This window comes from Lynx rufus, unplaced genomic scaffold (genome assembly GCF_022079265.1).
Source record: "Lynx rufus isolate CCGP_SWC_20201006 ecotype Redwood Valley unplaced genomic scaffold, mLynRuf1.p SCAF_18, whole genome shotgun sequence".
NCBI lineage: Eukaryota > Metazoa > Chordata > Mammalia > Carnivora > Felidae > Lynx > Lynx rufus.
The window spans coordinates 1,154,965-1,176,196 of NW_025814832.1; the positions used below are offsets into that span (position 1 = coordinate 1,154,965).

A 21,232-nucleotide genomic window follows, 5' to 3' on the forward strand; every position below is an offset into this window, starting at 1 on the left:
GTCACAAATGAAAAGTTTGACAGATTTTACTATCTTAAAATTTTAAACTTTCGTACTAAAAAACAAGAATAAAATTTAAGGGCAAAGGGTAAACTGAGAAAGATTATTTGGAAATAAAAATATGAATGACAAAGCGTTCACAACTTTATTTACCAAAGAGATCTAATGAGTCAGCAGGAAATATATGAATATCCCAACAGAAAAACAGGCAAGAGTCATTAAGAAATATTTTCCCAAAAAATAAAATTTGAAACAATCTGTGAAAATATGTTACCTTTAGTGGTAGTCCAAAAAGTAATCAAAGACACAAAGATTTATATTCAAGGATGTTTTTGCAGCATTATTTATTAATAGTTAAAAATGTATAAGACAACCTTAATATCTAAAATATAAAGCAATGATTAAATAAATTATGAAACATCATAATAGGATTGTTATGCAATATTTTTAACCATGTTTTTAAAGAGTATTTAATTGTGTCAAAAATGTAATTACATAATAACTTTTAAAAGGAAGCTAAAAAGCACAAAAAGACTAAAAAGAAACATCAAACTAATAACATTTCAGGTGGCAGGGCATGGATTTTTATTTTCCCATCCCAATATTTGTATGCATTTATAAATCTTCTACAGTGAGCATGTACTATTTTTATAATCAAGAAAAAGGCTATTTTTAAAAAAGGACGCCTGGGTGGCTCAGTCGGTTGAGCATCCGACTTCAGCTCAGGTCATAATCTCACAGTCCCTGAGTTCGAGCCCCGCGTCGGGCTCTGTGCTGACAGCTCAGAGCCTGGAGCCTGTTTCAGATTCTGTCTCCCTCTCTCTCCGCCCCTCCCCTGTTCATGCTCTGTCTCTGTCTCAAAAATAAATAAAAACATTAAAAAAAATTTTTAAGGAAAAAAAGACTGTACTGATATGGGGAAATACTTGTTACACTATGCAGAGAAAAGAAGACCCAAGGAGGCCATGGGGGCTTTTGTTCACTTACTCAGAGTTACGGTAGTGCTGATGTAATAGAGAATAAAATAAAATGTACTCTGTCAATCAAATAAATGCAAAAGTTAAATATCAATGAGGATTTGGGGATTGAATCCACATATACCCCTGACAGGAGTGTTAATGGTAAAACCTCCTTGGGAAGGGAAGGGAAGGGGAGGGGAGGGGAGGGGAGGAGAGGAGAGAGAAGGGGAGGGGAGCGGAGGGGAGGGGAGGGGAGGGGAGGAGAGGGAAGGGGAGGGAAGAGGAGGGGAAGGGAGGGGAGGAGAGGGAAGGGGAGGGGGGGGGAGGAGAGGGAAGGGGAGGGAAGGGAAGGGAAGGGAAGGAGAGGGAAGGGGAGGGAAGGGAAGGGAAGGGAAGGGAAGGGAAGGGAAGGGAAGGGAAGGAAGGGGAAGGGGAAGGGAGGGGAGGGGAAGGGAGGGGAGGGGAGGGGAGGGAATACAATGTTACATTACCTTCAGCTGTACAATAGTGATTGATTGAGTGTATACATTATGCTATATGCTCACAAGTGCAGCTGCCATCTGAAACCACACAACACTACTAACTGATTATATTCCTTATGCTGTACCTTTTACCCCTGACCTACTCATTCCGTAACTGCAAGCCCATACCTCCCACTCTCCACCCCTCTGACAGTTTGTTCTCTGTATTTATGGTCTGTTTCTGCTTTTTATTTGTTTGCCTTGTTTTGTAGATTCCACACATAAGTAAAATCATAAAACCTGTCTTTCTTTTTACTTTAAATTCTAGTATAGTTAACCTACAGTGTTATATCAAAATAAAAGGCTTCTGCACAGTGAAGGAAACAATCAACAAAACTAAAAGGCAACCTACTGAATGGGAGAAGATATTTGCAAATGATATTTCCAATAAAGGGTCAGAATCCAGAATATAGAAAGAACTTATAGATAGGGGTAACTAGCTGGCTCAGTCGGTAGAGTACACGACTCTTAATCTCGGAGTCATGAGTTCAAGCCCCACATTGGGCATGCAGCCTACTTAAAATAAAAAATAAAAATAAAATTAAAAACATACAAAAATAATTTATACAACCCAACACCCAAAAAACAAATAATCCGATTAATGGGCAGAAGACATGAACATAAAACCTCTCTTGAGGGCAGTATGACTACCTCTGGAAGAGCTGCAACCCAACAGCCCTGCCTCCTGGTAACCCCCCACACACACACCCAGCCTCACAGAAATGCACAGAGGGTCACACGAGGGGACAGTCATTACAGTACTGTCTCCAATATAAGAAAATGGAAATGACCCAAGAGCCCACCAACAGGACATAAAAGGGGGAAACAAAAGATATGACATGTTTGTACCCAAAAAATGCCACATGGCAGTGAGGCATAAATGCAGAACTGTAGTGGTAACAACGAACGCCGTTCTAAGCCCTTGGCGTACGTAAGCTTACGGAATCCGCAAGGTTTTCGGTTTTACTATTATTCCCATTTTAAGACGACTAAACTAGGCACAGAGAAATTAAGTCACCTGCCTGGAGTCTCACAAGCTGGTAAGTGGCAGAGCCAAGACCTGTACCCCAGCAGCCCGAGGCCAGAACATGGCCAGGATACATTCACGTAAGCTTGAAAGGACATCATGCATGTGGATTCTTAATACACAGGAAAAAGTATATAATGTCTCTAGATGCCTATCCATGGATGTGACAGTGCTAAAAACACTGACTGAGAAAAAACACACCACGTTCCTGGTAGTACTCGCCTCTATGGATGGGGGGGACAAGGCAATGGGGCCAAGAAGGAATGATTACAGGAATTTGACTTTATGATGTCATTTCTTTTCTTTAAAAAGAAAAAAAAAGCTCAAAAAGTTTAAAATAGAATTACCATATGATCCAACAATTCACCTTCCGGGTATATACCCGAAAGAACTGAAAGCAGGGACTCAAACAGGTATTTGGAGACTCCTGTTCATGGCAGCGTATCGGCCAAAAGGTCCACGTGTTCATCCATAGATGAATGGATAAACAAAATGTGGCTAAACAAAATATACATACAATAGTCTTCAATCTTAAAGAGGAAGGAAATTCTGACACGCTACAACATGGATGAATCTTGAAGACATTTCACTAGCGAAAGAAGCCATACACAAAAGGGCCAATGCTGTACAGATACACTCACCTAGGGCCACTTAGAGTGACCACATTCATAAAGTCAGAAAGTAGATTGCTGTGGTTGCCATGGGCTGGAGGGAGGGCGAGAGGAGTGGAGAGTTAGTGTTCGATGGGTGCAGAGTTTCAGTTTGGGATAATGAAAAAGTTCTAGAAATGGTGAGTGGTGGGGGTTGTACATTATAAATATACTCAATGTCACTTAGTGCTATCCTTAAAAATGGTTACAATAATAAATCTCATATTATGTATATTTTACCACAGTTTTTTAAAGGTTTATTTATTTATTTTGAGAGAGAGAACACAAGTGGGAGGAGGGGAAGAGAGAGAGAGAGAGAAGAGAATCCCAAGCAGGCTCCACACTGTCAGCGCAGAGCCCGAGGCGGGGCTCAATCCCACGAACCGCCAGGTCATGACCTGAGCCGAAATCAAGAGTCAGCCACTCAACAGACTGAGCCTTGCAGGCACCCTTATTTTACCACAACGTCTAATAAGGTTTGGTGAAAATGCAACAAAATGTTAACAGCTGTCAGGTTCGGGTCATCAGTACTCTGAGGTGGCCATGTCATTATTGTAAAAAATCAAACAAGCACGGGGCGCCTGAATTGTCTCAGTCAGTTAAGCATCCGACTCTTGATTTCGTCTCAGGTCATGATCTCACGGTTCATGAGATCAAGCTCTGCATCAGGCTCTGCACTGAGAGCATGGAACCTGCTTGGGACTCTCTCTGTCTCTCTCTCTGCCCCTCTCTGGTGCATGCGCACGCATTCTCTCTCTCAGAATGAAGAAATAAACTTAAAAAAAATCAAACCAACAAAACCAGAACCTCCGGATGGCAGAGGGTGTGGAAGGCAAGGCCCTTGCAGGCAGGACACCCCTCCCAGCTGGCTCAGGGCCTTCCATCTCTTCCCTCCCCCTCCTACTTTTACTGCATCATGGTTGCTATGGAAACAGGGCCCCTTGGGCTCCCAGAGCTCAGCCCAGGTGCTGCTAACTCCAGGAATAATGTCAGAGTATGAATAAAACAAAAGCTCGACCATCCGGGCCTCATACACACACACACACACACACACACACACACACACACACGTCTGCGCTCCTGGTGGGTTTCCTACTGAAGGTGTGTCCATCCATGTGCCTGCAGTGATACCACTTGCCCATACCTGTCAGCAGCAGGCCTGGGTCTGGGTGCATATGGGTCCAGTTTGCCCCTGTGGGTATGCCTGCACGCACGCGGGCATATCACACGGGCACCTGTGTCCACACAGCCCAGGACTATTATTACTAATATCGGAAATACTGTGGCAGGTAACATGTACCAACCGCTATGTACCGGGCAGGGTGCTCCAGGGTGCCTGGATCATCTCCTTGGAACCACACAATAGGACCCACATTTGTGATCCCCACATAAATGAGGCACAGAGAGGTTGTATGGCTTGCCCAAGGTCACCCAGAGCACATGAACCTAACCACTGAATCTAGATTACGGGGAGAAGAGCTTTAAATGTCACTGGTTCCCAAAGAGCCACAAACACAGCTGCACCAGAAGGAGCACCTCTGGCCCTGATGAGGCCCAGGTCTACCAGGCCCCACTCAGGCCTAAGGAAGCAGATTCCCCAGGGTGGGTCTGCACAGCAGCCAGGGGTGGGCACCCCTGATCCAGCCTATGCTGAGCTGGCAGGAGGGTCTGGACAGGGCATGGCAGGGTGAGGTCCCTTCAAGTCCTCTTTCTGGGCCCAGAAACGCACCTGGAAAAGCCTGTAGCCCAGAGACCCTCAATTCCAGATGTGTCTACCGGCAGCAAGGCAACCAGGAAAGTGGCAATGGCTGCCGTTGCATGCGCACGCGCGCACACACACACACACACACACACACACACACCCCTCAGGGCAGGGCTCCAGAAGTCAGTAATGTGGCTTTGCGGCCTGCCAGGCACGGATTTCCGCCCACTCCACCCTCGAAGAATGAGGAGGGCGTGGGACGGAAGATGACACTGTGGTACCCTGCTGGTTCACAGCCCAGCCCGAGGCAGGGAGGGGTCAACCACCTCACCTAAACAACAAACTGTGACGGAGCTGGGCTGGGCACCCCAGAGGCTCCCACAGCCTCAGATTTCAAGGGGAGAGGGACGCAGGCAGAAACCACTGGACCACCGCAGAGCAGGAAGAAGTAAAGGCATTTCCTGCTAAGGGAACAACATAAGCAAAGAAGTAAAGGCATCAAGGCGAAAAAGTGCCAGAAAACAGCAAGTCACACCGTCTGGCTTGGAGCTGAAGATCAAGAGGAGGCACGGTTGTAAGAAAAGGGGGGGGGGGGAGGAACCCACCAAACCCTAGAAATGTGCTGAGACACAGAGAAGTTAAATAACTTGCCCAAGTTCATCCAGATGGTGGAGTCCGGATTTAAAACATAGGCTGCCTGACTCTGAAGCACACGGAATAACCACTAAGACGGGGTTCACTGGTTGGCAGCCTTTTCCTCCGTGCACACCTTGCAATGCTGTGAAGTGAGCCCAGCTCGGCCTGGAGCAGTGGTCCTCTTTGGGGAGGGGAAGCTTCTACTCCCTCCCCTCTGAAAACTCAGCAATGCCCGGACACATTTTTGACTGTCACTCCTAGGGGGCAGGTTGCTAGTGTCTCGTAAGCAAAGGCCAGAGACGCTGCTCAACATCTACAACGCACAGGACAGCCCCCGAAACAAAGATTTATCCAGCCCCAAATGTCAACAGAAACCTTAACCTAGAGTGACCCACCCACCTGGAGCCCATTTTAACATCCAACCTGACCTGAACCATTGACAATCAGCACACTGCTCATCCCTTGGGACTGGGGTTCCCAGAAACTATTGCACATTAGAATTACCTGGAAATCAGGGCACCTAGGTGGCTCAGTCGGTTGAGCGTCCGACTTTGGCTCAGGTCATGATCTCACAGTTCGTGAGTTCCAGCCCCGCATCAGGCTCGGTGCTGACAGCTCAGAGCCCAGAGCCTGCTTCAGATTCTGTGTCTCCCTCTCTCTCTGCCCCTCCCCTGCTCACACTGTCTGTCTCTTTCTCTCTCTCAAAAATAAATAAACACTAAAAAAAAGAATGAAAAAAAAAAGAATCACCTGGAAATCTTTAAAAAAAAAAAAAAATACTGATGATGGGACCCACCCACCCCAGACGTTCTGATTTCCAACTCTGGAACTGGGTGTGACCTGGGCATGAGAATCTTTTAAAGCCTCCCAGGTGATAGCAAAGTGCAAAACATCTGGGAACCACTGCCTTGAGGGAGAGGAGGATCAAATTATCTGCTATGGACCAGAGACCGTTAGTGGATGCTAATGCCAGAAAGAGAGGACACTGGAAAGTCAACACAACCAAAAACCGCCCAGCCCCCCACCAGCTTGGGGCGGGGATGGTCCCCACACCAGGCTCCCAGGAACTAGACTATGTGCAGTCAGCACTAACAAAGCCTGCCACGGGCACACAGAGGGCAGAGCTAGAGACGACTTTGGCATGATGGATTAGTCAGAGCTGGCAGAGGCCTGAGGAGGAGGTTAATTAGAGAGCCTTTGTCAACTGTCTGGACAGGAGATAATGGGCCTGAACCAGGAGGAGGGCGGGAGAGGGCCCCGTGACTCAGGGACTTCACAACCCGGTGACAGAGAAAGAACTGGATTGGAAGACAGAAAAGGTTAATTGAGAGTGAGTGTGGTCTGGGGACAGAGCAGGAAGTGATCAGTCAGCGGCTGAAGGCAGAGATGAGAGCACCTGGGAGGGGGTGACCTGGGACAGGGACTAGGGAGTCAGCCATGGGGACACAGGGAGCTGGAACCCGAGAGGGATGACAGCCCCAGATCATAAGTGGCCCACTGGTGACCCTCTGCGCTGAACCTGGCCTACAGGGCAGGCCACACATGGCTTGAGTTAGCTCTCAAGACTTTTCCTAAAATTCCAGATTTCCAGCTTCTCTTGGACAGTGGAAGATCTGGCGAGACAGGCAAGCATCCCCACAGACGCTGATATGTGCCCCCAGACCCCTTCCTGTGGTTGTCTTCGGCCCTGCCAGATCCCTGCAGCCATCAGGCCTATCTTCAGAAAGAAGAGACAAGACAACGTGCTAAGCCAGAAAGCGGTGATGATGGAGGGGCTGCTAGGGGAGGAGGAAAGGAGCCAGGTGCTGCACAGAGCCAGACAGCTCTGTCCTGGTCCCCCACCCCCCACCTCAAGCTAGGAACATCCCCACTTGGGACCTGACATACTGATCTGTAAACAAGGAGGCTGATGCCCATGACCTCTAGTTGCCCACCCTCATGTCCACTGGGCTCCTGCAGGCTGCCCAGGTCAACCCTTCTGACCAGGCTTTGAGATGAAGCCTAGAGAAAACCTGATTCTTTCCAACACAGATTACCCCAGGCAGTGAGAAATCCCAACTACAGCTGAAGGGGCCAGGGATGACCAGCCGGGGGGGAAAAGAACACTGGGAACAAGAACCACCTTCCAAAATCTAAAGGAATGTCAGGAAAACAAGGGATTAGCCTTGTTTGGGGAGGGATGAGAAACCAAGGAATGGCAGCTACAGAGATTCCAGATGAAAAGAATGGTCATCTTTGAACAATCAGAACTGTATTGTAATAGAATAGGCATCCTTACAAAGTAATGAGCTCCCTGTTGCTGGAGGTAACCAAGCTCAGGTTCAGTGACTAGTTTCAGGGGCACAATGAATTTATGTAGTGGCTCATTTGACTTTTTTATTTCAAGTTCTGAGATTCAAGGGCTCCAGAGATCTGGAGATCTCCCTTAAAGGCTCCCACACCTCCCAATGCTCCCAGGGCAAGCTGTTGGGGATCAGGCTCTGGACTCTGCCTTCCAGAAAAGAAGGGCCTAGATGGTCTGGAAAAAGCACAGAACGTCCACTTCCTTGCTCCCCTTGCTCTTCAGCAACCCCACAACCACACAGCCAGACCTAGCAACCCCTGCTGCACAGCCCCCATCCCAGCAGAGCCTCACCAGGGCCCCCTCAGAGGGAGAGGGAACAGCTAGCTCCTGGGAGAGGGCCCTCTACATCCTCTCCCCACACTCCCATCCCCACTCCCTGCTCCCAGCACCACAGGGGACAGCAGAAGGAAGGAAATAGAAGCAAGCACCCCCCACATTCCCAGGCACCCTGTCCAGCAGGAGCCTCTCTGAGGGCAGCGGGGGTCCTGACACACCCCGGGGTCCACAATGTATGGACAGGAAGCACGTGGGAAGGACAATGTGGGGAGTCAGAGCCTCTCTTCAAAGCCCATAAGAGCAATTCTTCCCCAGCCCTGGCCAAATCCAGCCCTTGGTGAGCCAAGCAAAGCCCTAGGGCCTCCTCCCCATGGGATTCTGAGTCTTCTCATCGAGTCAGGCCAGCAGGCCTCTAAGTCTGGGGAGACCTGTGAAGAAGCTCAAGTACATGGCCAGGGACCTGAGGACTGAAGGACCCTTTCAGGGAGCTGAATGGGGTGAGGAGGCTCCCCCAAGAAGAGCTGGGCCCAGGCTGGTGGGCCCCAGGCTGCCCATCTGCATTCCACTCTCCCGTTTCCCTGCCCTGGTCCCCCACAGTAACACACTTAGCCCTGTCCCATGGGATCAGTAAGGACCACTCAGCTCCCCAGCCACTTGGCAAACACCCCCACAGGGCCCCAGGAATAAGCAAAACCCCTCCTGCCCATAGTCTCATACCCATCTCAGAAGGGCCCGATGCCCAGTGCCCACTGGCCAGAGCTTCCAGCTAGCTCCCTGTTTGCCCAACAGGAGACACCCACCGGACCTGGTCAAGACCCAGGAAGCTGCCTGTCCACGAAGAATCCAGAACAGGGACTCACCAGGGCTTCCTAGGCATGGCGGGGACCAGCCGGGATGAGGGCCAGGAACACACAAATCCCTGGAGTTTGCAGACCTTGCTGCCTGGCAAATGGCACCTCCAGGTGCATCCTCAGTGTCTGGCAATGAAATCAGGCCACAGCCCAATTGCCAGCTGAACACCCGCCCGCCTTGCTTCTCCCTGTAGCCACTCACGCCCTGAGACTCCAGATCCCAAAAGAGACATGTTCGTGGTTACCATAGGAACTCGCTAAAGCCAAAAAAGGCACCACACAGTCACCCACATGGGCCCTCAAAGCTCATGTCCACCTGCACAGGCAAGCGCACACACACACCTACACACACCCACACACGCCTACACTGTGCTCAGGCTCAGGACCACAGGGTGTCGGGAAGTGGGTGCCCTGCATGCGTGGTCCAGCCAGCTGCTGATTACAAGGGCAGTGGCGCCAGCCGGTGCTTACCTGGAGCTCGCCTGCCAAAGGCACCCTAGGAGCTGAGCAGGGTTGGGGGTCACAGCCCAGGTCACTGCCAGGCCTGCCTGCAAGGTCAGGGAGAGGGCACTTCCTGGCCTGTTTCCTGGCCACAGACCATCTCTTGCAACCCTTCCCATGTTGCTCCTCTCCTCTGTCCCCTCTATGGTCAGGGGCGGGGGGGAGTGTAGATATGAGGGTCAGGATCTAAACTGGCCACATGGAGAGGGGAGAGGGGGGAGGGGAGAGTAGGGATCATGTATTCAGAGCCTTACTCCCCCATCTCCATAAATGGGGCCAACATCCACCCAAGGGCTCACCCAGAAACTTGAAAGTCTTCACCTTGACCCCTCCCTTGCTCTCACCTCCCACATCGAAACCAATCCAGGCTGGGAAGACCACCTCTTCGATAACTCTCCAAACTGTCCACTCTCTCCAACCCCACTGTCCCCGCCCCAGCCTCCAACCTCTCCAGTGAGTCAGCAGAGGACAGCCAGAGGACCCTCTGACTCAAATCTGGGTCCTACTCCCCTTAAAACCCTGCAGTGGCTCCGGTCACCCAGAGAAGACAGCTCAGCCCTCCACACAGCTGTCCCATACTGCCAGAGGCTGCCCAGCCTGCCCCCATACTCCCACACCAGTATTCCATCTGGTGGTAGTAACCGCCCCCAGATCCCTCCCACCCGCTGCGTTTCTCACCTCACTGTCTGTGCACTGTTGCTGCCTCTCTCTTCTGTGGACTGACCTTACTCACCCTCGGATACGGCTCAGGCATCACCAAGTCTGCAGGAAACCCCTTCCATCTTCTCAGAGGACATCTCTGCCAGCCCTCCTCACACTCCCCTGCAGTTGTCTGACTATACATCTGCCTGCCTCCAGGGCTGTAAGCTTTCACGAGCAGAGACCATGTCTTTTTCATCTCTGTTTTCCCACCAACCCCAGGGCCTGGCACCGGGCTTGGAATGGGGGTGCCCAGTAATTATGAGCTGAACTGATGCAGCATTCAAACCCCCAGAACAGCAAGCTCCCCTGCCCTTAACAACCCAGCATACTCTCAGCACATTCCCTGGGTGTGTAAGAGGAAGTGACTAAGGGGGCAGCCCCAGAAGGTTCTAGAACATCTTAGTGGTTCCTGAAGGATTCTTGTAATCCACTGTAAGCAAAGTCCTGGTGGAAAATGGGGAAATTAACTGGTGATCATGGCCTTCGGCCAATGCATGAAAAAAGCCACGAAATTGGAATCAAGGGTGGACTGTGGAGCCATAGGCTTTCTGGAAGGAAGGCTGGAAAGCTGGAGGCAGAGACTTGATGCACTGACACCTGGGCCCTGACTCTGCTCTCTCCCCAACATGAGCATGTGGCCTTGCCAACACTACCACAAGAACCAGGAGAAGCAGATGTCTGTAAAGGTAACCACCTAGATTTTGTGTGTAATTCTCACTGACTGGAGATCGAAGCCCTGAGTTTACAGCCCCCATCCTGCGTGAGCCATGGCTCCAGCAGCTGCCATCAAGGACCCTAGGGGCCAAGAGAAGATACGCTGCGTCTGCTCCGGCCTGTGTGGTCACCCTGCTTCTAATAAAATGTTGAATTCTTAGCTGGTGAAATCTGAACCTAGAGTAGGGATGGCCGTGTGGTATCTTCTGGCCAAACCACAGGACAGCTGAAATGCTGCTCTTGGCCGGGCTGCTGGGAAGATGCTCCTCCAGGCCCTCTCCCTCCCTCTCTTGAGGAAGAAACAAGAGGACACAGTCACCTCCAGGCTTCATCACATGCTTTCTCTCTATTCAGAGAAGCCATTTCTAGTGACCAAGAACTGGGACCATCAGTTAGAAAGGAGGATTTGGGGGGCACCTGGGTGGCTCAGTCAGTTAAGCATCAGTCATGATTTCACAGTTTGTGGGGCCGAGCCCCCCGTCGGGCTCTGTGCTGACAGCTCAGAGCCTGGAGCCTGCTTTGGATCCTGTGTCTCCCTCTCACTCTGCCCCTTCCCTGCTCCCTCTCCCCCCCCCCACCCCTCTCTCTCTCTCTCTCTCTCAAAAATAAATAAACATAAAAAATTGTATAAAAAAAGAAAGTTGGACTCTGTTTCCTACAAGGCAATGGGTTCTAGATTTCCCCACCATCAGGAGTGTGCTTGCTAATGTGCCCCCAGCAGTGGAGACAGGCTGCACTGAATCATCCCTATGCTCACCCAGTCCCATTATGGCCAGTCACTGTGTATGACAGTCATCTCAGATGGCTGGAGCATGGCTTACCAGCCTGTGCAGCAGAAACACACACACACACACGTACCCACACATGTGTGCATGCCCATCTCTTTCTTTAGCAAAGAAACAGGGGTCTGTGAGGGGGGGGGCAGGGGCAGCAAAAAGGAATGGAGGAAGGTTATCTGAGGCTCCCAGCTCAGCTCCTCACCTCCTGGATGCTGCTTCAAGGACCTCCATGAGCAAATCCTAGATTTGCCAGCCTGGGCTCTCCTCTGGGGGAATCTAGTCTATGGCTCAACTACTGCAGTTGACGAAGGGTCAGTCCCCAGAAGGTTCTAGAACATCTTGGTGGTACTGAAGGATTCTTATAACCTTATCCTAAGCTGGCCTCGGCCCCATCTGCTGATTCTGCCTCTTTCTCTCCTTCCCTCCACCTGCACATGATAGGCTAACCATAATGACCCATAACTGAATCATTCACCAAATCTAGATTGAGAACCTGCTATGTGCCAAACACGATGTTAGATTCTAGGGTGCCAGAGACGAAGTGTGCAGAGCCCCTGTTTTCAAAGACATTCGTTCATGCATGTATGCATTCACTTTTTCAACAGCGAGTACCTCCCATCATCGAGGTCCTCAGAGAAATACAAAAGGACAAAGGTCATGAAGGTAAACTCCTAGAATGTCAAAGCTACAAGAGAGCAGGTTAGACAGTAGCCCAACCATCCCGTCTGACAGATGGGGAAGCTGAGTCTTGGAGAAGTTAACCATTTGCCCATCTGTTAGCCTGGGGCTATAACCTGGCCCTCCCAACTCCTCCCGTGTGCACGGCCACCACCTCCCTCTCCGCTGTTCCCATGTGGCTCCGTGCCCCCTGCACCTTGCCGGTGAGAGTCCTCATCATTCAGGCACCAGAGATGCCACTCGACCTGGGCCTGCAGCAAGGGCATGTGGTGTGAAGGCAGAGGTGCATATTCTGTGCCACCCAGATTAGGTGCACGGCCCCCGAGCAGAGCGGGGGTAAAAAGAGTGAGAAAGCAACATGGCCAAGGGAGGTGCTGAGAACGACTCAGCTCCAGCCTGGACGAAACCAGCCATGAAGTACAGACCGGGATTCAAACCCCAGCCCCGTGATTTCTTCACCGATGACCTTAACCAAGTGTCCTGCCTCCATCTTCTCAGCTGTACCACGCCGAGAGCGACGGCAGCTGCTTCAGGAGGCGGTTGTGAAACCTCAGGGAAACTGTGCCATTTCAACTTAGCACACCGTAAGTGCTCAGCAGTGGCGAGGCCAGAACCCCCACCTTCAGAGCTGGGTGGCTCAGGGACACCTCCAGGAGATACGCGGCTGACTGTCTTTGTGTGGAGAGTGCTAGGTCCCCAGAGAAAGAGCTAAAGCAACTGGGAGCACAGGCCACAGCGCAGGGGTGTCTGCTGCTCAGCAAAGTCAACGGACTACACTAGTAGAGAGAAAGAGGTCTCGCCCAGCGGAGGCAGAAGGAGGGTGGCACCCTGGTGCCTAGGAGAGCTGTAGCCCATGTAGTTGGCTTCCCAAGGGACATACCAGCGGGGCGCCTGGGTGGCTCAGTCGGTTAAGCGTCTGACTCTTGATTTCGGGTCAGGTCATGGTCTCACTTTTGAGTTCGAGCCCCACATCAGGCTCTGTGCTGACAGTGCAGATTCTACTTGGGATTCTCTCTCTCTCCCTCTCTCAATGCCCCTACCCTGCTTGCTCTCGCTCTCAAAATAAATCAATAAACTTTAAAAATGTTAATCTAATGGACATATCAGCGAGCAGAGCCATATCCTGGGCATCTAGGCAGATCTCCACATTAGGTACTATCAATGGAGGGGAGGAAGACAAATGAAAAAACAAGGACTGAACTCCCTTTTAGTCCCCAGGGTAGCGGGGGTGGCTAGCTTAAAGCTCGTATGGTGTCTGTCCAGCCCACAAGCCACCTTTCTTCGTGGGAACTAACCCCTCCCACATAGAGAGGTGACCACAGCAGCCATATTTTATCATAAAACTTCATGTCTCCAGCTAAACTGATTGGACCAGGGGTACACAACTGACCCAAGCTGGGCCAGTAAGATTCTCTCTCTTTTTCAACAGTTTTATTGAGATGTAATTTACACATGATACAATTCATCATTTTAAAGTACACGATTCAATGGCTTTAGTATATTCGCAAGGTTGTGCCACCATCACCACTATCTGGTCCTCGGACATTTACATCACCCCACAAAGACACCTGCATCCTTTAGCATTCACTCCCCCTAACAACCTCCCCAGCCCTAGGAAACCACGAATCTATTTTCTGTCTCTATGGATTTGCTTACTCTAGACTTCTCATATAAATGGAATCACACAATATGTGGTTGTGACTTTCACTTAGCATAATGTTTCCAAAGTTCATCTATGTTGTAACATGTGTCAGTACTTGGTTTCTTTTGATGGCCAAATGGTATGCCATTGTATCGATGTGTCACGTTTTGTTTACCCATCCATCTGTTGATAAACATTTGGGTTGTCTCCACTTTGGGCTATTATTAATCATGCCGCTATGAACATTCGTGTTACAAGTTTCTACATGAACAACATATATTTTCATTTCTCTTCGGTATGTACTTAAGAGAGGAATTGCTGGTCATATGGTAACTCTGTGTTTAACCTTTTGAGAAACTGCCAGATTGTTTTCCAAAGCAGCTGCACCATTTTACATTCCCAGCAGGCAGCAGTGAACAAGGGTTCCAGTTTCTCCCCATCCACACCAATACCTGCCATTATCTTCTTTCTGATTATAGTCATTCTAATGGGTGTGAGGTAGTATCTCACTGTGGCTTTCGTGTATATTTCCCTGATGGCTAATGATGCTGAACACCTTTTCACGTGCTTATTGTCCATTTACGTATCCTCTTTGGAGAAATGTCTATTCAGATCCTTTGCACATTTCCTAATTGTGTTGTCTTTGTATTGTTGAGAGCTCTTTATGTATTTTAGATAAAAGTCCCTTATCAGATATGATTTGCAAATATTTTCTCCCACTCTGTGGATTGACATTTCACTTTCTTGATGGTGTCCTTTGTAACACAGAAGTTTTTGATTTGGATGAAGTTCAATTTATCAATTTGTTGTTGTTGCTTATGCTTTTGGTGTCATATCTAAGAAACCACTGCCTTATTTGAAGTCACAAAGATTTACTCCTATGTTTTCTTCTAAGAGTTTTATAGGTTTAGCTCTTACATTTAGGTCTTTGATCCATTTGAAGTTAATTTTTACATATGGTATGAGAGAGGGGTTCCATTTCATTCTTTTGGATGTAGATATAGCTGTACCAGCACCATTTGTTGAAAGACTATTTTTCTCTATTGAATTGTCTTGGCACACTTGTTGAAAAATCAACTGACCACAAAAGTGAGGGGTTTAAAAAAAAGTGAGGGATTTATTTCTGCACTCTGAATTCTGTTTCATTGATCTATACGGCTATCCTTACACCAGTACCAAATGGTCTTGATTACTGTAGCCTTGTAGAAAATTTCAAAATCAGGAAGTATAGTCCTCAAAATTTGTTCTTCTTTTTCAAGACTACCCATAAGTTTAGGGGTGCCTGGGTGGCTCAGCCAGTTCAGCGTCTGACTCTTGATCTCAGCTCAGGTCAAAGTCTCACATTTCTTGGGATCAAGCCCCACATCAGGCTCTGCGCTGACAGCACAGAGCCTGCTTGGGATTCTCTCTCCCTCCCTCTCTCTCTCTCTTGTGCCTCCCCCGCTTGTACGCTTTCCCCCCGACTTTTTCTCTCTCTCAAAATAAGTAAATAATCTTCAAAAAAAGAAAGAAAAGACAACCCTTAAATTTCTGTATGAATTTTAGGATCAGTTTAGCAGTTACTGCAAGGAAGCCAGCAGGAATCTTGTTGGGGAGGCTCTCCAGTTCCAGCTCAACCCCTCCTGAACTCTAGCTCCACTTTCTCCCCTGGGTTCCCTGAGACACCCTGGGATCTTTTCTGTATTCTCTTTTGCTTAACCATATTACACTGAGTTTTTCTTTCTTGCAATCAGAAGAATATTAACCAAGTACAAGTAAGAACACAGTGCTACACACCATCCCAAACAGCCAGCTCAGCACTACCTCCCCAGGACCAAAGCCCTCAAACTGTTCCCCAGATACCCAATCCCAACACTGGCCAGTGCCCCCAGCCCTTCACTACACCTTGAAACTAGTTCCCTTCCAGGTTACACACATCATCTTTACCCGTTAAACAGCCTCTCAATAAATGCCTGTGAAATTGAACTAAACATCCCAAAACAACACCAAAAGAAACATTCCCACCACTCCACCCCCGCTTAGTAACCCTGCTTCGTGCCTAATTCTCATTCAATATGCAGATAAGAAGCTCTCGGAAAATTAGACTTCAGACAAAGGATGCAAAAACTGAAGTCTGGAGAAGTTAAATGCCTTGCCCATGAGTGACGATTTGCCCTGAACACTGAGCCACACTGATGCACACCCCACGCCAACCGGCATAGGCCCAGGTGCACCTATTGTCCCACCCCATCTTTAAGAGCTGCTAGAGAAGCTGCCTCCTCCTGGCAGTCTTCCAAGACTACTCCCACGGCAGAAAGCTCTCAGAAGGCAGGGACTGTCTGCCACTCATCCCGGCCCTGCTAAATGCTTACCCTCACCGTTCTGAGCAAAACAGACCAAAGTGGGAAGCCTCTTATTCTCACCCCTATCTGCCGACGCTCAAGACCGGCTGTGCTTTGCCCGGGGACCTGTACCCAGGGCATACACAGCCAGTGCTAGCAACTAGATGGCATGGCAGAGGGAGGCCGGCCTGGAAAACCTTTCAGCTGAGATGGGGTGTCACAGGCGGGAGGGGAGGAGCTGCCTCTGAGGGAGGACACTCATTGGAGGAATTTCTCACGCACCAGCGAACTCACATATGGCAGGATAATATTTTGGGCTAGTGACCAATGCTATTTTTTCCTCCTAGAATTTCCCTCCTTTTCAATTCACTCAATTGGAGCAGGTGGTTGGTCAGTACTCATTGCCCAGGGAGGGAAGAAGATGGAATGACTTTTTCAAAGTCTGAAGCGGGGAGGGGAATCAGGATGCAAACACAATGGCTGGGGAGAAATACACATGGAAAAGGAGCAACGACGGTGAGGGAGGAGCAGGTGGAGGTTCTGGGAGAGAGGTGTGTCTGCGCAGGGCTTCCCAGACAGACGGGCAGACATATGGCAAACCGCGGCAGACAACTCCCAGCCCCCGAATCTGGTGTTGAAGCCTCAGAGAGCCGCAGGGCTGGGCTCATCAGGATGACATTTGTCTGGTAACAGATGACTCAGTGGCCAACTGACCACATGCACACTGGGGTGTTTCATGAGGCTTTAGAACTATGTGGCACAATTTTCCAGGTAGGTAGGAATGTCAGAAAGACTGATGGATCGGGGACTTCACATAATAATCAAGGGGATAGGAAATAAAATTATCTTTCTCACGTCCAAGTTATGGCCTAAAAGACACCACCGTATGCATTACCATCAACCTGGCACCTGCTGCTTCCATCCCAGCATGCTTTTCTCCAGACACCCCAGGAATCAAGAGCCCTGTCCAACCTCTCCAGTCCAAAGCCCGTAACACTGAGACGGAGAATCTGACAAATGCTACAGCCCCACTCTGGTTCCCCACAACTCAGGGGAAACGAGGGGCCCACAGGAGCTCTGGCCTGCCATCATCTCTGATCGCTACATAACAGGAAGTGGCTACTTACTTGACCTTCAGGCTCGCCAGCATGGTCTTGTCGATCCTGCCAAGAGAAAAGCAAGGGCTTTGGTCAGTGCCGAGGCTGAAGGCTGCCAACTAGCAAATGAAGGGCAGGTCCCTTAGCCAGTCTAGACCACCAGACCGGCAGGGCCCTGGAGGGGACAGCCGCTCCAGCCGGAAGCTCTCCTCCAGCCCAAGAAGAGAGGACTGTGAGCTCTGGGAGGGCTGGAGCCACATATAACCCTACAAGGCAGGTACTGTTATTCTTCCCATTTTAGAAATGAGGAAACAGAGGCTCGGGAGGATAACATCACTGGCCCAGTCTGAATCCAGGTTCCGACTCCAAACCCAGAGATCCCTTTGTATATAGCATCTCCCTTCATTGCCCCCACTCCACAAGAGGCATTTGCAAGCCAGCTGCATCAGTCACCGCAGCTGGACCTTCAACACATCGACATTTCCCAGGCTTCTGCTTTGGAAAGATACCAGCACCCCAGCACCCCAGCAACAAGGGCCCTCCTGTTCTAGGAGCTGCCAGTCCATGCAAGGAGGCAGACCCCACTCCTGAGACAGAACCCAAGAGCAGGCTCCAGGGTGCACGGACAAGTGGGAATTGTCAGGCACGGAGCTCAGAGCAGGGAAGATCACACGCACAGCAGGCTGTCCTGGCAGCCAGCTCCTCCACCCCACCCTTGCTGGAAGACAAGGCAGTGCTGCTAAGCTTCTATTTTTACCCCGTGCATATGCCAGCCCTCGTGGCTGGTAAAAGAGGCCCCTTCCTCTCTCCAGACAGAAAGGTGGGCGAGATTCCCACTGTCAGCATCTCCTCTTGTTTAGGGGTCACAACCACCGGTGTCACCACCACCACCCCCATGTCATCAACACCACCACTGTCACCATCACCATCGGTGTCGCCACACCCCCATGTCAGCATCACCATCAGTGTCACCATCACTATAAAGGTCACCATTACCCTCAGTGTCACCACCATCCCCTGTGTCACCATCACCATCAGTGCCACCCAAATCACTACCACGTCCAGGATGCTCGAAACCCTGGAAAGATCTTTCAGCCGCCCTATCCTGTATGTTCAGCTTTGCCACAAGCTTCCTTGCACACGACTCCCAGGGCAGCACGGGGATGGGAGCAGTGTCAGGGGCCACACAGGGAGGACACGGAGCTGTCATAAGTCAGCACCAAGCCCCTGAGCTGGGAGGTGGGATCCTTTCACTCTGAGTAAACTCCCAGCACCTTTGGATCTCAGTTTCCAGCAGCAAAACAAGCCACACCCCAAAGCTCCTGGCCCAGGTCCCTCCCAGCTTCTTCCCCACTGCATCCTGGGCCCCTTCCACGGAGCCTCCACAACTGGTCCTGAAGGGTCTCATGGGGCCCCCAAACCCTCTAGCATGCAGACATGCCTCCTCTCCCATTCAGCCCACCAGAGCGGGGAGGGTGAATCCAGGAGGCAGAGCCTCCCATTCTGCTGTAATATTTGTAACCCAGAGCTACGGAGCTACCTAACTATGACCCCAACAACAAGCCTTTACATTTTATATTTTCTCAAGGAATCCTTTTTAGTTCTTACGACATCCTGTGCATAAGGTGGAAATCCCCCACGTACACATGGGGAAACTGAGACCCAGAGAGGGGAAGTGTCCCGTCTGAGTTCCTCAACAGGCCAAGGTGGAGCCAGCAGTAGAACCCAGACTTCTGGTGTGGCGCCCTCTCAACCCAACCGGCACAGCACCCAGTGGGTCACAGCAACCCCTGGCCCAGCACCCACATCCACACCTACCCGGCAATCTATCCACAGGGTTCCCACGCTAGGGTGTGGCCATGGGAGGGCAGGGCCTGTGGCCTTTGCAGGGCCAAGACAGGAGATAGGGCAGTAGCCGTGAAACCGAGGTTTTCTCTTTCAGAAAGCCAAACTCCCAAGGTTCTCCCTGGCGCCTTCTCTCTCCTCCCCACCCCATTCTCTCTCTTCACCTTGTCTGCCGCTGATGCCACTAGCTATCCACCCTGGCATCCAAAGGAGCTTCCAAAATACCGGCCCCTGAGATTCTGTTCGCGGTGTGGAGTGGACCAGGGCTCCAGGAATCTGCACTTTAGTCTCCAAGCCTCCCAGCTGGCAGCCATCTCCAGATGACGGCTGCTCTAACCCGCCAAGCCCACCAGGAAGCCCTGCGCCCCCTCAGACTCAATGAGCCCCTACCCAATGCCTGTCGTGGGCAAGAAACACTTCACTTAGTCCTTCCATAAGCGTGTACTGAGCACGTACAACGTGCCACACACAGTTCCTCGTTCTGCTCCACACCTTCCAGAGGAGGGTGGGTCTCAGAGGTACCCTCTCATGGCCTGGGCCCTGTCCTGTAGCGATCCCAGCCAGCCTGACTGGGAAGCACACTAGGTGATTTGGACCCAGACCTCACCCTCGGGACAGGAACCCCTTGGCCCCGCCATCAGGGAGGGCCTGTGAGCAGGAACTAGGCCACACTGTGCCACCTGTAGCATCATGTCATCCTCGCTGTCCCCAACTGCCAAACATGGAGCACCCACAACCCCTCCTGCCAGAGGGTGGATGGCAAAGAGCCTCCAGAGAGGAGGAAAAGGGAAGTCAAAAGCCGCACACACACAGAAGCGTAAACAGCCAGAGGAGCAGAACCCACCTCCTCCCAGACCCTGGGCCCCCTCCCTCTGTCCCTCGCCTCTGTGTCCCCCCAATTAGCCCGCCAGCCTCCACACCAGGGCACCCCTGGCCACCCTCCCCGCAGCAGCAGGAATCTTTGACAAGGCCCCAGGTCCACAAGCTGAAAGGAAACCGATAATGAAAACCACTTGACCCCGTTCCCCAGCTGAGGAGAAGCTGCCAGCAGCTGGTAACCATAGACAAGTCTTTGACCTTGGTCTCCCCGTTTTCTGGCCCCCTAGGGAGGAAAGAGCTTCTCCCTTGTCCCAGACAGAAGCTTAGTGGCAAAAGGTGGCCCAGAGGTCCAGGGGAGAAGCGCGAACCCAGCTGCTCCGGCTGGGACAGAGCCGGGATTGGCTGGCCGGGCGGGGGGTGGGACCTGTGCAGATGGGTGTGCCCTGCCTTCTCCACCTTTGCCATGGAGAGGACTGAGCCCAGAGGTCCCCTGTGCAGGAGACGCCCCATCACAACATCACGTACAAAGCGGACACAGGAGGAGTGTGTGGCACACCTGCCCAGACAAGGGCACTCAAAGCGAGAGAAGCCCAGACGTGCATACACACCTGCTCAGAAGCGCCGAGTGCACACGTGGTCACACACACAGCACACCCACCCAGCCAGGCACACACTTCATACCTGGCTGTACAGACTGGGAGCTGCAGACATGCCACACACACATGGGAACAGGCACAGACACAACATTCAGCCACAGCCACGCAGCCTCGTTCACACTGGCTCCGGCTCCAACCCTCCGGACTCCCTAGATCCTACTCCAGGGTGAGTGAGGGAAAGCTTAATGTCTGATACCCCGGCCACCTCCATCCGGCCACGGTATCTGCAATGCACCCTCCTACCCACCCGGATCTCAGGCACAACCTGAGCCCTCTGCTCACACAGGCAGCCCCAGCAGATGCAAGACGTCGCGGCTAGGTTCGCTCCCATCCCTTCAACCGCCGTCCCATCTGTCACCCACCATCCAAAGCCCCCAAAGGAGACACTGCGCTTCCTGCGAAACATGGCTGTGGCCGTGGGGCCCCGGAACCCAGCGATGTCCTCAGGACTGTTGGCAAAAAGGTGACAGTGCAGTGGGGTCAGCAGGGCCACAGGCGTAGGGCGGGACACT

The 21,232-nt window shown here is 51.1% G+C and overlaps 1 protein-coding gene across 1 annotated transcript in view; it reads right to left on the reverse strand.

Annotated features, from left to right (window-relative positions):
- The window catches only part of RAP1GAP2 (RAP1 GTPase activating protein 2), a 190,669-nt gene extending 169,479 nt beyond the window's left edge, over positions 1-21,190 (reverse strand). Inside the window, exons 1-2 of the mRNA XM_047080602.1 lie at positions 21,083-21,190; positions 17,431-17,466 (exon numbers count right to left, since the gene is read on the reverse strand). Coding sequence (XP_046936558.1) covers positions 17,431-17,466; positions 21,083-21,126 — 80 coding nt within the window. The 5' untranslated portion in view covers positions 21,127-21,190. The remainder of the gene's footprint in view (positions 1-17,430; positions 17,467-21,082) is intronic.
- Positions 21,191-21,232: the final 42 nt, after the last annotated feature.